The following is a 14,894-nucleotide window of genomic DNA, read 5'->3' as shown; positions in this document are numbered from 1 at the left end:
TTTCTTTGGCCAGTTTGGCTGTGCCCCCTCCCAGCTTCTTGTGCCCCTCCAGCCTTCTCAGTCGGTAGAGCATGGGAAACTAAAAAGTCCTTGGCTAGCATAAGCATTACCTAGCAGCAACTAAAACATCCCTGCGTTACCAACTTTGTTCTCATCCTAAATCCAAAACACAGCACTGTACCAGCTACTAGGAAGGAAATTAACTCTATCCCTGCCGAAACCAGGACATAAGTTCTTTTGAGAATTTAACAAGATTATACATATGGAATATTTAAAAGACCTGTTTTCTCATTGGAAAATCCAACTGTAATAGGCCTACATTTTTTTCACACTCATTATTAGAAGAAATCAAGTGTGCATACTCCCAATCAGCTTACGAAACCAGGACATAAGTTCTTTTGAGAATTTAACAAGATTATACATATGGAATATTTAAAAGACCTGTTTTCTCATTGGAAAATCCAACTGTAATAGGCCTACATTTTTTTCACACTCATTATTAGAAGAAATCAAGTGTGCATACTCCCAATCAGCTTATAATGTAATCTTCTAAGTTGTTTATGCAAAACCTGAGCATATAAGGAGGACAAAAAAGAATATTGAAATCATGCTTATGCAAGGAACCTGAAAAATGACGTTACTGGATACAACCACAGATAAATAAAAATACAGATTTCAGTGGCTGAAAGATGGCTAAAAGAAATGGATTTGAAATGCATTTGGTACCAGAATGAAGACAGACACTTTGCTTACTTGTAAGGTCATTTCATACAGAAAAAATGGCAAGATTTAAGTTTAAAATAAAGAACTGATTCTTTTGTAATACATTGCCTACATACTGAAATGTCAGTATCATATTTACTCGTATAACTGTGATACATAAGCACACATTTTAAACCAAGAAAATATTTAGATACTACTTTCTGTCTTGTAGGGAAGAAGGTGGCAGTTGCAGAGAGAACAATCCCACCTGCAGAACCTGTTGAATCAGTGCTTTGTGGCAGCTTAGCCATTGGGGGAGCATCACTTGCTATAGCTAAGGCTGGTGCCACCATTAGCCGTATCCCATTGTACTTACATATTGCACTGCTGAAATGTAATCAGGTACATCTGACTTTTGTCATTTTGTTTATTTTATCCCAGTTATCACAATTATTCTAGAATTCTGAAGCCAATAGTCCCTCGTGACCGTGGTATTAAATATACCGTGTAGAATACACCCTTAAGACGATTGTCTGTAGCAGTCTTTGAACCCTGTGCCATAAGTAAAATATATAAGAAATCATTCTGATTTTTAACATTTTTATTTTCACGTGGTACTCCCAATTACAGGATTCACCTAAAGAAATTACTCTGCCACTCCCAATGGTTACTCTGTTGAACTGTGAAAAAATTTCACCTTCAAAACTGAAATTAGTGAAAGAAGTTATGCTTATACCACCAGTTCAGTTATCACTCAAACAGGTACTGTTTCATTTCAATTTTTATAAATATATTCTATAGACTTTATATAAACTATATATGTACATAAGTATATAGATCTTTTCAATATAGTCCTTACAAACTGTATTTTTCATGTTTTGTTTACTTGCAAGGCCAAAGTTTTAACAAATGTTAGTGCAGAATTCTAACACCAGGAACATTAAAAGAAGTAAATAGATGAAGATTTAAAAGAAGATACATGAAGATTTCAAGTTTAAAATGCATACGTTAGTGTAGAGGAAAAAATCAGTTCATTGAAGAAGATGTAGGGGAATCGTGTTACACCACAATAAGATATTTTCATTTTGTTTAGAATGTGATTTTACATTAGTAGATTATAAATAGTATCAGTTGATTGATAGAGCATACAAAACAACAAAACTCATAATGAATTCACAGGAAAGCATAAAATCTTCGGGAATAAATTGCTTTAAAAATGAAATTGTGAAGATAGAAGGGAATAGAAGACAAAGTAGAACAAAATCTATTCAAGGGGCAAGAAGGATGGATGAGACAGGCTGGATCAACCCTCTCTTTTTGTTTAGCCATGTGTTGCGTTAAAGATATCTGCACAAGATGCCTACATTAGGGCTGTGTTTTCTACTTTGTATGCTGCTGACCTGGACAAATAGCTGAGCTCGATTATCTTTCTTTTTCCTTTTCCTTTAACTTTTTAGAACTGGCACCAAGAGCTCTTAATAAGGTTGCTAATTCTGTACCTTTCAAAGACATAATGCCTCTTAGTGCTCATGGGAGAGCAGCAAACTGTTTGCTGCAGTGCAAAAAAGGTAGCCATTCGTCCTGTGTTGATGTGTTGCAAGCTGTGACTGACTTCTGCCCCCTTCAGTATTCCTTTACTGGCACAGTTTAAGAAAATCTGAAATGTGATTTACGAACTTGGCACTAAACTTCTACTAACTCAGCTGAAAAGGAAAAGAGTCTTGCGTAAAAGCAATTGATTCATTTAATTGGAGTGTTCCTCCATTCCCTAATGTTTAAAATTAAGACAGTGATTTTTTCTCGGCTTCCTGGAAATGTTCTAAAGGTAAATACATTTAATTTTGTCCGGCTTTCGAGTTAGGAAGTCTTAGATAGAGCCACAATTGTGAACAGTGATTATAATCTTCCCACTTCTCGGATATTGCGCAGACCCAGATATTGCTTACTTGTTAGATTTAGGAAGGGTTCCTTTTGGGGAAGAAGAGGCTATTTTTCTTGCCATCCCATTCAACAGCATAATCAAATATTCCTGTTCATTCCACTGCTACAAACCCTTTATCATTGGACACTTGACTGCATTTTGTGGGTGGGGGGATTGTGTTAAGGAAGTCTATAATAGTTTTTTTTAAAAAAGATGTAATATTAAGATGTGCATTTAGAATAAGTGTTCTCTTCTGATTTAAGCTGCTAAAATGAAATAATTTATCTTTCTTTTGAAGATTACTGTTGTTTAATTTCAGGGCATAGAAAGAGTTCTGGATATTCAGAAGGAAATGATGAGACTGTTGGAGCCTCCAGGCAAAGCGGTACAATAAAAATGTGTAATAATAATGTGCTGTACTTCATTTGGTCATTCTACTGCTATTGTCTTTTTAAGCTTAAACATGGAACGTTTAGCCTGTTACCAGGTTTAGTCTTATGGCACAGAATAGAAGATGTGTTTCTCTGACAGATGAATAAAACATTGGCCATTTGGTGATATTAAATTAATGAAGATAGAATAAAACATTGTTCTAAGCATAGTGAGACTTTCTGTTTACCTGAAGAAGTATACTGGGAGTGAATGGTATCACAGTGAATATGCAATATATGGCTCTGATCTTGCTAAGGCTCACACACACGCAACATGTATTATTCAAGGTGCTATTACTGTAGTAGTATATCAGTCTCAGTATGTGCATATGCTTTTTGCAAAGCAAGGTTGTTGGGTTTCTCCAAGTACAGAGTCTAGATTCTCATTTCTAAGATCCCCTGTATTATTGATAGGCTAGGTGGGAATCTTTTGAAAAACAAATGGTGGTTGGGGTGATGCCCACATAGAAATAAATATTTGAAATGAGTTACCACCACAAAATAAAACTGGATAGTTGCTGATAGTATTCAAGACAAAACAGAAGCTATTTCCTAACTTAAATATTTGCAATGTCTTTAGACCAAAATTCAGTCAACTTTTTTTTTCTTTTTTTATTCTGAAGTCTCTGTGTCATTTTTGGACTTTTCCATGGAACTGATTTCTTTCTTCTTTCACTCCCAACAGCCCAGTCCTCAACTAGCAGATAGTAAGAAAGGCAGAGCACATAATACCGGGAAGAAAGCTCCGGTAAGAGAAGAGATTTTCATTTTAAGCCTTCAGCAAGGTATTAACAACAGTAGGGAATCAAAACGTTCTTAAGAAATGAAACATTAATCTACATTACCATTTTGGAAGGGTCAAGGCAAGACTTTTAAATATTCCAAATGCTCATATTTTACATAATAATTTGGATTCTTCTGACTACACCTTCCCATCCTGTGGAACAATAACAGAAAGGAGAAATTCTTCTGGAATCTGGTCATTTTTGTCATATAGAAATCCTGGTAAACTATCCAAATGAGCATTTTGCAGGCCTGTAGCACCAGCAGAGATCATGCCCTTTTGATCATGTAGGCCATAAAACTATTACCTGTAAGACTTGCGTATTGTGCTGTTTCCTAACTCTGGGAGCATAACTCCCCTCTTAATCATGCTGTATTAAGTTCCCAGTTCCTGTTTGAGGTTATAGACAATGGCAGATACGAACCAGTAGCTAAAGGACAGCACTCACAATAGTGCGCGGGACATTATTTTATATGACTCAAATGATCTTTTTTTATCACTTCGAAACCTGTAGTTGATAGGTGAGTTTTCCAAATAGTGGGATGGAAATGCCATGCTGGTTTTGCTCTCCATTCTGAGATGATCAAAATATTATCAGGTGAGAATTGTTGCTGTTGTAGAGTATACAAAAGAGAGGATGAACGGAAGTTTTCCTATTTTTTTGTTGCTTGAACTACACAAAATTTGTCATCATTAATCAGCTGGCCAGTGTTTTTCTGGTGGGTAATTTTCGTATTCTTAGCACAATAGGTACTGCAGTCACAGGTTAAAATAATTTCTTAAGATATACACAAGGAAGCAATGCATTAGATTCTCTGAAAAAATTCCATTTATTTCAAAAGGAGAAAACGAAAGGAGATAGTAGTGGGACTGAATTTTAAACTGATAAAAGCACCATGTCAGTTTGAACTTTTTTTTTGGGGGGAAAGGAAAAATGAAAAAGTAGGCAGTGAAAAAGAAGCAGAAGAAGAACTTGTTTAGGTTATAGAAGTAAAGACTAGACAGAAATTAATGTTTTTGTAAAGATAAACAATGCTTTTAATAGAATGTAACAAGGCACACCATATGGGTGCCTTGAAAATCACATGAAAACGGAGACTTAAGCTCTATCTCATGTTAAATGCGGGAAGACTGCAGCATTTCTTACTGTCTATAGCTGCACCTTAGTGCTCCAAAAGCAACAAATCAAATAGATTGTCTCTCCTTGCAGATTGCTACAAAATAATGTCGTAACAATTTGACCTGTGTTTTCTTCCTAATTTTTTATGTGAAGGAACATCCATATATCCTCTGTAGTTAGGTCTCTGTTCTGTCCGCTGTAGTTAGTTCTCTAACTCTTGTCAAAACCAATGCCTTCCAATTGACTTCTTCAGTCTAACCCAGGATTATATCTTGCTGCTTTCTGGGAAACTTGGTGTCATTCTTTATAATCCAAAATTCACAGACTTTAAAGTTAAAAATCAGTGTTTGAAAAACCTACAAAAAACCTGGCAACAGAAGGACACGTGAAATATTTGCTCAATGCAACTCTGCTTGTGGCTCGTGTCCAGGAACACTGTTCCTGAGGCAGACAACTCCATGCAGTTGTGCTACAGGTATTTCCCCTCTGTGAAATTTGTTCCTTCTAGAAGTCTTGGAAGATTCTCGTGTTTCTTGAACATTCCATAGAGGCAATATCAAAGTTGTAGTTGAAGATAAATGAGTAAAAACTGTTTAAAAGTGGAGAATATGTTTTTGCGGCAAAGGGATAGTCCACAGCACCGGAAGCTTTTATTTCGCGTCCATGACAACTCTGGTTGTTAAGAGTGCCTTTAAAATCTTTTTGTAAACCAGTACTGGCAATATAAGAGCGAGAACTACATGACTAGACATATTTCCAAGGACTGTTAGCTCTCTACTCATTAGCACTTGGTTACCCCTCATTCATACAGAGTTGTCCTTAAAGTTGCTAATGCGATTTCTGAGAAGAGATTTATATTTTGATGACTGAATGCAGACTGAAATGACAGTGAAAATATATATATAAGTATTATAGATATACATGTGTGTAAATAAAGTTATTATTGTTGTTTCACTTTCAGCCACAAGCCTTAAAAAGAATATCACATTTAGGTTGCCTAATAACAGGATGCGATAATCTAGAACAACCGCTACTCCTAATGCAAACAGCTTGCAACAATGTAGGTCTGGAGCTAGGAACAGACATGCACTTAGCAATAAATTGTGCTGCTCATGAATTAATGGATTACGTAAGTTATTTTCAATATCTATTTTGTTCGTTTTTAAAAGGAATGTAGCTATTTGTTAACATTATTTTTTACTACATTGCAAACTTACCTAGAAGCTTCTAACTCCATTTTTGAAGGTAGCAATCAAGCAAACCAAAAGAATTGTCTCTGCATTTATAAATGATGGTTGAATCGGTCCTACAAGCGTAGCAGATATGGTATTGGATTGTGAGTGCAAGGGGACGAGACATGCAGACATCCTTCTGGTAGCTTGATGCTACCAGTGGGGGCAGTGAGAATGCATGTATTCCTCCTCCGCAGCTGTACCAGCATACTGGTGGTGCACCTTGCGTGGAATAAGGCTCACTGGACCAAGGCAGACCCCCATTACAGCTTGTGTCCTGCCTACAGGAATCTCTGTTACTTTCATGATTTAACTTTAACCATTCAAATGGTATAAGCCTGCCTGCATCAGCCAGGTTTATTCCTTTTCTCTGTTTATTTATTTAATAAGATTTTTGAGTTCAGTCTGTGTCAAATATAGCAAACTGTTTTAATGGGCAAACACCTACTACGTGCTCTTAACAAACCATCTTCATTTCATGTTACATCTCAGACAATTTTGAATTAAAGTATTAAGCAGCAAATCCTGGTGGGGTTTTTTTTTTCATTTCACCACAAGGTATAAATGAAGTCATTATCTTCTGTCCACCTTGCTTTCAAGGATGAAGAACAAGAAATTATTTGCACAAGTATACTTCTGTAAAATTCCTTCACACTACTAGATGCTTATTTCTGCATTTTATTACACTACATCTGTTGTTTTCTTCAAACTACCTTGACCTTTCTGTGCATTTTTACTATGGTATGTGTGTTTACCCACTAACGTTCATCTCATTGTGTATCAACATTTATTTTTTAATTCTTATTTTTCAAGATTTGTATTTGACAAAGTTTGTTTATCTCCAGCTGAAGTCTTAAAAAGTTCTTGCCCCTTGTTCCAAGACCAATCAGGTTTCTCTCTAAGCAGAAAAAGAAACATCCTGTTCCATTTAATATGTCATGAGATTTTGTGTATTTGGGTGTACTATAGTGACAAATCTTCCATTATTAATATCTTCTGCGAAAGCGGTTGCTTTCCTTACAGTTTGTGATATCTGCATCCTATACCAGAATGAGCAAAATCTTAACCAATGAATTATCAGTAATTCTGTAACTTTCTGTTATTGAACTGTTAAAGTCACTAAAGCAGTGGGTATTCTGGCAAAGTTTGACAGTGTGCCCTTAATAATCCTCGTACGCTGCAGTTTGTGCTTCCCATAATGATGAGACTAGACTTTTTTTTGAAAGGGGAAAGAGGCAAGGAAAGGCAGTATCTTGTTTTTGAGCACTGAGGGTGCACTCCTTTCTGCCAGCAATATTTTCTTTATGAAAATGAGGACAAAAAATTAACTTTTTTTGGAAGTGAAAAGTGACATTTTTCATGCAAGGTTTAATAAAAATGTCAAATACGGCTACCTTTATGATAAAGTTGTGTAAAACTGGCAGTGTTGCCTAGAAAATGCTGAAATAGATCTCCCTTGTTTTGGGAGCAGTATCTTTCAGAGACTTTGGCATGAGCCCACTGGAACTCACTGTTACTTTAGGCAGAGTTTTCTATAACAATGTGCCGACCACATAGACATATAGACATAGAGTAAAGCAGACAAGTGATTGTGTCCTTACTGAAGAACAGACAATCCACTGCCTTAATAGAGATACTACTGTCACAAGATCTGTATGCTTATGTTAGTACTCTGGTTTTTAAAGTATTACCTTCCTTATCTTTTATGCTTTTTACTTTACTTTCTAGGTTAAAGGAAAATATGAAATACTCACTGGAACATTCAAAAGACCTGATGAAATGGTTGACATGTATGTGGAACTGATTAATAAATTTCCTTTTATTATTGCATTAATAGATCCCTTAAGAAAAGAGGTAAGATACCAGAGTGCAGTCCTTGAAAAACTGATAAAACTGTTAAGTGGCATATCACTGAACTTTTCACATTTTTACAAAACATAAAATACAAAGCTTCTGTTTTCAGAGTCTTTAGGCACAAAAATATCACTATAAAAATGTATGTAACCATTCATTTGCACATCTGTAATTGACAATAACTCTAAATTTTTCTATACTTTTGACATAATTCCTGACAGAAAATAATCCTGGCATGAACAGAATATGGTCAGTGCAAGTATTTTAAAGAATTACAAGAAAATTTTTTTTTTTTCTGATTCTACTCGCTAAACCACTGTAATTTTTATTACATTTTCCTTTTTATGTAAACAAATAATTCAAATTATAAAATCTAATTATAAAATTCAAGTGATATATAAATGATATTATATTATATGGGAGAAGCTAAAAATTTGGACATAGTTGTATATTCCTTATAATCACTCAAAAAAAATTATTGCTGCTATTCTTTATGATTGAGATTTATACCCAAAGCCAGAACAAACCTGTCACTGACAGCATTGCTTGGCAGAATTTTTAAAGCTGTAGTAAGATACCATGTATTTACCACTGTGATCAAAGTTAGAGGAGTTAATTTAGTGCAGCCAATAGATTACAGCAATAAAGTAGAATACTATTAAGCATGTTATCAAGTTACAGATGGATGAAAGAAACAGATTAAATATTAGCATTTATATATTACAAAAAAGATAAAACTTAATTGTAGTAGAACCAACAATTGTAGACCTAGATTCTGCAGTTGCACAACTTAATAAAAATTTGCTCTTGCTGTCAAATCGCACACTTTATCTTCTTTAAAATAAACGTATGGGGTTTATTTTCATGAACAAAACATGAAGACTGTGATTGAAGGGAGAAGCAAAGTGATGTCTGTGAATCTGCCCAGTGCCTGAATCAATAATTCTAAAACAGATGAACTGCAAAATCCATCTGATTTTGTTCTTATCTGGAACTTTAAAAGTTCATTTTTCGAATATCTGTGTTTACTGTTACCTCACTCTAGTTAGCCTCGGCTCCCTGCACCCTTTCAGTCTGACTCTGAATTACCCATGTTCCAAAACACCAGATTATTCCCCACTCCTGCCAGGGCTGCAAACTTCCTTGAGAATTCTTGTGAAGAAACATATTTGCAATATGAAAATCTGCCGGAGAATTACAACAGATAGTGAAGTACAGTTTGAAATAGAATACTGTTCAGGGACATGCCTCTCCTCCTCCCCCCTCGCAAATCTACAAAGTTTACCCATGCCACATCTTTGCCTCAGATAATTAGGTCCTTGAGGATTAGCTCTGGTACCAATTCAACAATTCATTGCCAGACAGCAGACCACTTTAGTGCTTAAGTTTAAACATTTGTTCAGGTGTCAAAAACTTCATTTTCACTTACATGTGGGCTTGAAATCCTTACAGGAATGGACCCTTATACAGATTGCAACTATATAGGTAAAAAAAGCTTGTGTGATCCGCAGACCAAGAATTATTACTGGCAGAATTATTAACTAAAAAAGCAATGTTTTTAATGTGAAAACTTTGTATTCTGTGGACACAAAGCAAATTAATTCATTAATTTCTTCTCTCAAATTATTTATATATCCTTGACCTTTATTTATCCTTAAATCTCAGTACGATGTGGACAATGCATTAAAATCAAGAAACAAAGACCCTAAAAAAATGGAGCTTTGCTGGAAAGAGAGCGTTGTATTCTGCTGTTCCTTATGGGTCAGTCTTACAGCTCTGAACATCCTGTCTTGATACGTGTCATTGAGTCTATGACTGCCTCCTGTTTCATTATGCAGACAAATATTGTGACACTTAAAATATTAACACAAGAATGAGTCCTCTGAAGAAAACAATAGAAAATTATTTTATATGCCATTAAAACTAAATAAATCTCAGGAAGGGAATCAAAATAGCAAACTCCTACAGTTAATTTCATTTGAAATATTTTAAACTATACTTATGTGCAACTAGCTTTGATTAATTCCAGATTAGAATTTGCGTCTTCTAGCAAAATCTTGAAATCCCAGCAAAATTCTGGTGGTATGTTTTTCTTAGGTAGACAGATTTAAAATACAGTATAAAATATAATATGTTTATATGAAGGGTACCTTTAAGATTAAATCAAAATTTTTAATTTTTTTTTTTTTTTTTAATTTTTACCTCCTCTATTAGGGTTTTCATTCAGTTTAGTTTTTTGAACTCCAGTTATTTACTTGATTGTTTATGCAGGACAGACAACAATGGAATCACATATGTTGTGCTCTTGGTTCCAAGTGTTACCTGATTGCTGAAGATGCTGCCACGTATATTTCCAAACTTAAAATTGACCAAAACATAAACATACCAACATGCAGTGGTGTTGTCCTAAAATACATTAACCAAACCAGGGTATCAGACCTCATAGAACTTACTGGACTTCTAGACGGTGAGTAGAGGGGGAAAAAGGCTGACTTTCAAACCCTACAAGTCAATAAATAGTGTTGCTACATCTGTAAATATTACATCTTTTTATGTAATTATTGCCATTTCTAATTTAGGAAGCGCTTGTCAGAAGAAGCTAAAATCCATGTTTTGATTCACATATCTCTGTTCAGGAGCTGAAAACAGCATTCAAGGCTTCAACTATAGTAAATTAATACACTGTGGATGCTTTGAGTGTGGGTGCCCTTTGACACTGCAGCTAAGTGTCATACAGTTAGCTATCAGAATTAAACAAAATAAAAAAAGACGTAGTTGACTAATCTGAATTTTGACTAATACTAGTATTAATAATTAAGAAATCCAAACAAGTCCAGAATGTTTAAAATTGCAGTTTACATAGATTATTGACTATACATTATAGAGCTTTTGTGGTAACAGTGCTAAGAACCTGTGCAGTTTCATATGTAAGATTTGTCTTTGCATCAATTTTTCTTTATTCATTTTTATACCCAAGGAATAGATGGACAAATTTAATATATCTAAGTTCCTTCCTTATTCCTTCAAAAAGCCCAGAATCGCTATATCAAAGTGAGTAAATAGCAACTTAAAGATTTCATTCAGTCATGATGGTAAACTCTTTATAGTGAAGAAAAATCATTACTATAGTAAGGAGCACATTTAAAATAAATAGAACAGCCTCCTAGCCTGTAGAATACATTACCAGACAGATCAGCTGGAGACAGAAATTAGGATAGGATGTTAGATAACCCCTTAACCATGCTGACAATAAAACGTAATGTTAATCTAGCAAACTACTATAGTTTACATCCTTATGAGGTGGGTTTCCTTGGTTTTACTCCTGTTTGTATTTAAGCTTAGATAGCCCAAAGGTAAAAAAGAATGAAAAGTCCAAGCAATTTCTGTGTCAAACATACAAAATATACACTAATGAAGGTTTTACACTCCCGTTATATATAGGTCAAAGACATATTACCATATTAGGAAGTCCAGATGGAGAATCTTCTGATGATAGCCTTGTGGATCTGGTAAGTATTGAAAGCTGTTCAATTGCAGAATTGCCAGAACACTGCTTTTAACATGAACTATTTTTTAAGGAGAAAGCCTGTTTCCGCTTGAGAAAGAAACAATGTTTTACAAAATGGGCTTTTTCTAGAGAGTTGCTTTTTTTCCCCACAGAGAGTTATTCTTTTGAGTTTAAAGAGAACACACGGGAAATTTGCCAAAGCAAGGAGTATATTCAAAAGTGTGTATGATCTATTTGGTTGCATTAGTTTATAAAAAAAATGTGAGATACTTAAAACATTTCTAAGTAGTAATAATATTTTAGGCAAAAATTCTTAACGCTAATATATTTAGTCTTTTTGTATTAAAGCTACATTTGCAAATAAAATTTCGTTTCATACACCAGTGAAAATTATTGTTTGCATCCGACAAATCTTTCACTGAGAGATTTTATTTCTATTTAAAGGAAGGCTTTTATCTGTAGAAAGATAAGAGTGTTAAATTAGAAGTAGGATACCATGTTTAATAATTAAGAAGGACTTCACTTCCCGAACCGTCTAGTTTTAAAATACGCACTTTTTCATTTAAGGCTGTTGGACTGGGTGCCAGGTTTATCAAGTTGGGAGGTCTTTCCCGCGGAGAAAGGGTGACCAAATACAACCGCCTTCTTGCTATAGAGGAAGAACTGGCCAAGAATAGAACGCTACGTATGAGCTTCTTTCTTACTTTGTTTTCAGCTTGCAATGAATGCGAGAACAAAGATTGGAGGGAGAATGATTGAAACTGCACCACAGGAGGGAAGCGAAATCAAAAGACTATAACTAAGCGCTGACAAAAAGAAACTAGGATAGCACTTGCCACAATGTATATTGTTGTCCTAATGGATTATCTGTTTACTGAATGTTAAAATAGACCCCTTCTTGAGGAGTAGCCTACATTAAGCTTTTTTCCAGAATTAATTGGTTGGAGTCTTGAAGCCCACGGTGCAAAAGGAACAAAACAAAAACCATGCATATAACACGCCGAAAAGCTGCCAAAACGGAATTTTAGGCCAAATACCCCACCTCCCTCAAGCCCCTAAACATATATTGCTAACAAAACTTCATTTCACAACCCCCTTTTGTGTGTTACGTTTCCAGCAAAATGTGTTTGGAAAGCTACAATTGCACGGGTAAGCACCAAATAAAACCCAAGAAAACCCGAAGTTGACTATGCACATTCAGCCTTAGCCACTTGTATGCATCTGCCTGCATTTCAGGATCTGCATCTTCTTTTTACGCTCTACACTGTTAAATGCTTAACAGTTCATTAGAACCACTTCTCACTTGTTCAGGTATCAATCAAGACAGAATAAAGGCATACAGTCTGAAGGGGAGGCAGAGACACAAGGAGAGGAAGAAAGGAAGGAAAGGGTTTGCAAGAATTTATTATGCCTAAGAAAAAGAAAAATGAAGGAGAATTAAGTCATTTTACCCTCTTGTTTCTAATCATTTGCAATCTTCTATACATAGGACAGCACCACTTGACATGCACACTAGAGAACAAAGTTTTTATTTTAAAAAAATTGTTATTGAAAATATTCTGTTTTCGAAATCTCCCCCTTGCTCATCTATAATGGTTGTAAAAAATAGAAACATAGACCGAAATTCTTTTTTGCTAAGACAGTAGTTTCACAGAATGCATTTTTCAAAAACAAGACAGATAATTATAAAGAGCTGTGAACTTCAACTGCCTCAGCAATATTAATGTATTCCCTATTCAAATGGTATAGTGTAAACAAAGGGCTTGAGTTTGACAAATATTTAAACCTGTATCTCATAAAATGAAATAGCAACAATTCCAGAAGCCGCTAATCGTTTGGCAGAAATAAAATCCGGTAACTAAATCAACAGCAGGGATATATTGAGATAGCATGTCTGAGCTGCATACCAAACTCTTCATTTGGCTGGGCTGCGAGCTACGGAATACACTGGAGAGCTGAGAAGAGAGGACTCTCTAAGTCGCTCATAGCTGGGCAGTGACACTGACCCGTCAGGAGTCCCCCCCAGGAGTGACTGAAGGGGGCACGCAGCTGGGCCCAGGAGCACCGTAACAGCCGGCGCCCTCAGCTCTCCTGCTGCCTTGCCCCCTCTCGCTGCGAGTAATTTGGGTTGCGCAGAAGGCTTTGCCTAAGTGCAGCCCCAATGCCGATGCTGTGTTTTGGCCACCGGATTCACCCGGAAGGCGCCTGTGAACTGCTTGCCAGCTGGATCGGACTGGCCATCCCTTTACTAAAAAGTAACATACACAGCTGAGACATACTCGGTGATGGGGTGGGCACTGTGTACGTGGCAAAACGGAATTAGGTGGTGAGGTTAGGCAAGAAGGGGTGCCACAGAATTGGGAAAAATAGCAGCGAGAAGACAGGTGAGGTGTTAGTTACAGGAGCAACATCTGAACGTGGGCTTACATAAAGTTGTTAAAGGCTGGGGCAGAGAAGAGGCACGGTCAGCTGATGGGAACTTTTGCAAGAGCACCAGTGCAGAGGAAGATGGGTGTTCAAAAAAAGGGCAGCAAGGTGCGATGATTAGTGAAGAAGGGAATGCAATAAATATCCCGGCTCAGGCTGCTGTGCAGCATGCCCTAATCCTGTAACCGAAGTGCAGGGCTGTTGCTCCTTTGTTTCTAAGGATCAGACTTCTAAACGTGTTTAGAGACTCTTGTAAGCATCATGTGGCATTTTAAAAAAGTCTGAGTGCACCAGAGAACATTACAAGAAACCGGATTAGAGCAAACATGAGTTTCTTTTTTCTCTTCTATTTCAGGTGAAGCAAATCTTGAATTTACTGCTTTTGCTGAAGAATCACAGCCAGAAAAACAACTTTCTGATGTACTTCCTCCCCCAAAGCAGGATTCGTTGCCTCCACAGCTCTCTCAGCCAGCCCTGCAGGTTCACAGCCTGCCTGCTCAGCTCCCAGAGAACAGCACACTGACCTAGGTTGTCAACATTAACTTTTGGATAAATTTCTGAAAAAAACATTCTAGTAAGAAACTCATATATTAACTATTCCTTAATCCATTTATTTTCAAGCACTTTGGCTAAACACTTTTAAAAGCATTCAGATACTAGCTTCTCTTTTCCCAGGAGACCATTGCTTTCAGCTGAAACCAAGTTAACTGAGCAGTGGCTATAGTTTGAAAATACCACAAAATTCTGTGCTGTATTTACAAACTGACAAAACAAATACCTCTGTGTTAAGTCCAAAACTAAACGTTTGTTTTGGGAAAGTGGAAATCTCTCTCCATACAAAGAGCAAGCTATTGACAAAGAGTAAAAAAAAAAAAAAAAAATTACAAAAAAAAAAGGCCTTGACTGTTACGCTGC

General features: G+C 36.1%; 1 protein-coding gene across 1 annotated transcript in view; it reads left to right on the top strand.

Moving 5' to 3' along the window:
- The window catches only part of ENO4 (enolase family member 4), a 26,301-nt gene extending 11,794 nt beyond the window's left edge, over positions 1-14,507 (top strand). Inside the window, exons 8-16 of the mRNA XM_009326040.1 lie at positions 1,333-1,464; positions 2,943-3,008; positions 3,740-3,802; positions 5,920-6,087; positions 7,919-8,044; positions 10,316-10,511; positions 11,486-11,553; positions 12,120-12,237; positions 14,335-14,507. Of these exons, the coding sequence (XP_009324315.1) occupies positions 1,333-1,464; positions 2,943-3,008; positions 3,740-3,802; positions 5,920-6,087; positions 7,919-8,044; positions 10,316-10,511; positions 11,486-11,553; positions 12,120-12,237; positions 14,335-14,507 (1,110 nt within the window). The remainder of the gene's footprint in view (positions 1-1,332; positions 1,465-2,942; positions 3,009-3,739; positions 3,803-5,919; positions 6,088-7,918; positions 8,045-10,315; positions 10,512-11,485; positions 11,554-12,119; positions 12,238-14,334) is intronic.
- Positions 14,508-14,894: the final 387 nt, after the last annotated feature.

This window comes from Pygoscelis adeliae, unplaced genomic scaffold, assembly GCF_000699105.1.
Source record: "Pygoscelis adeliae isolate BGI_AS28 unplaced genomic scaffold, ASM69910v1 Scaffold4, whole genome shotgun sequence".
In the NCBI taxonomy this organism is placed as follows: Eukaryota; Metazoa; Chordata; class Aves; order Sphenisciformes; family Spheniscidae; genus Pygoscelis; species Pygoscelis adeliae.
The sequence above is the reverse complement of the archived record's forward strand: the minus strand, read 5'-3'. Positions and strand labels throughout refer to the sequence as shown.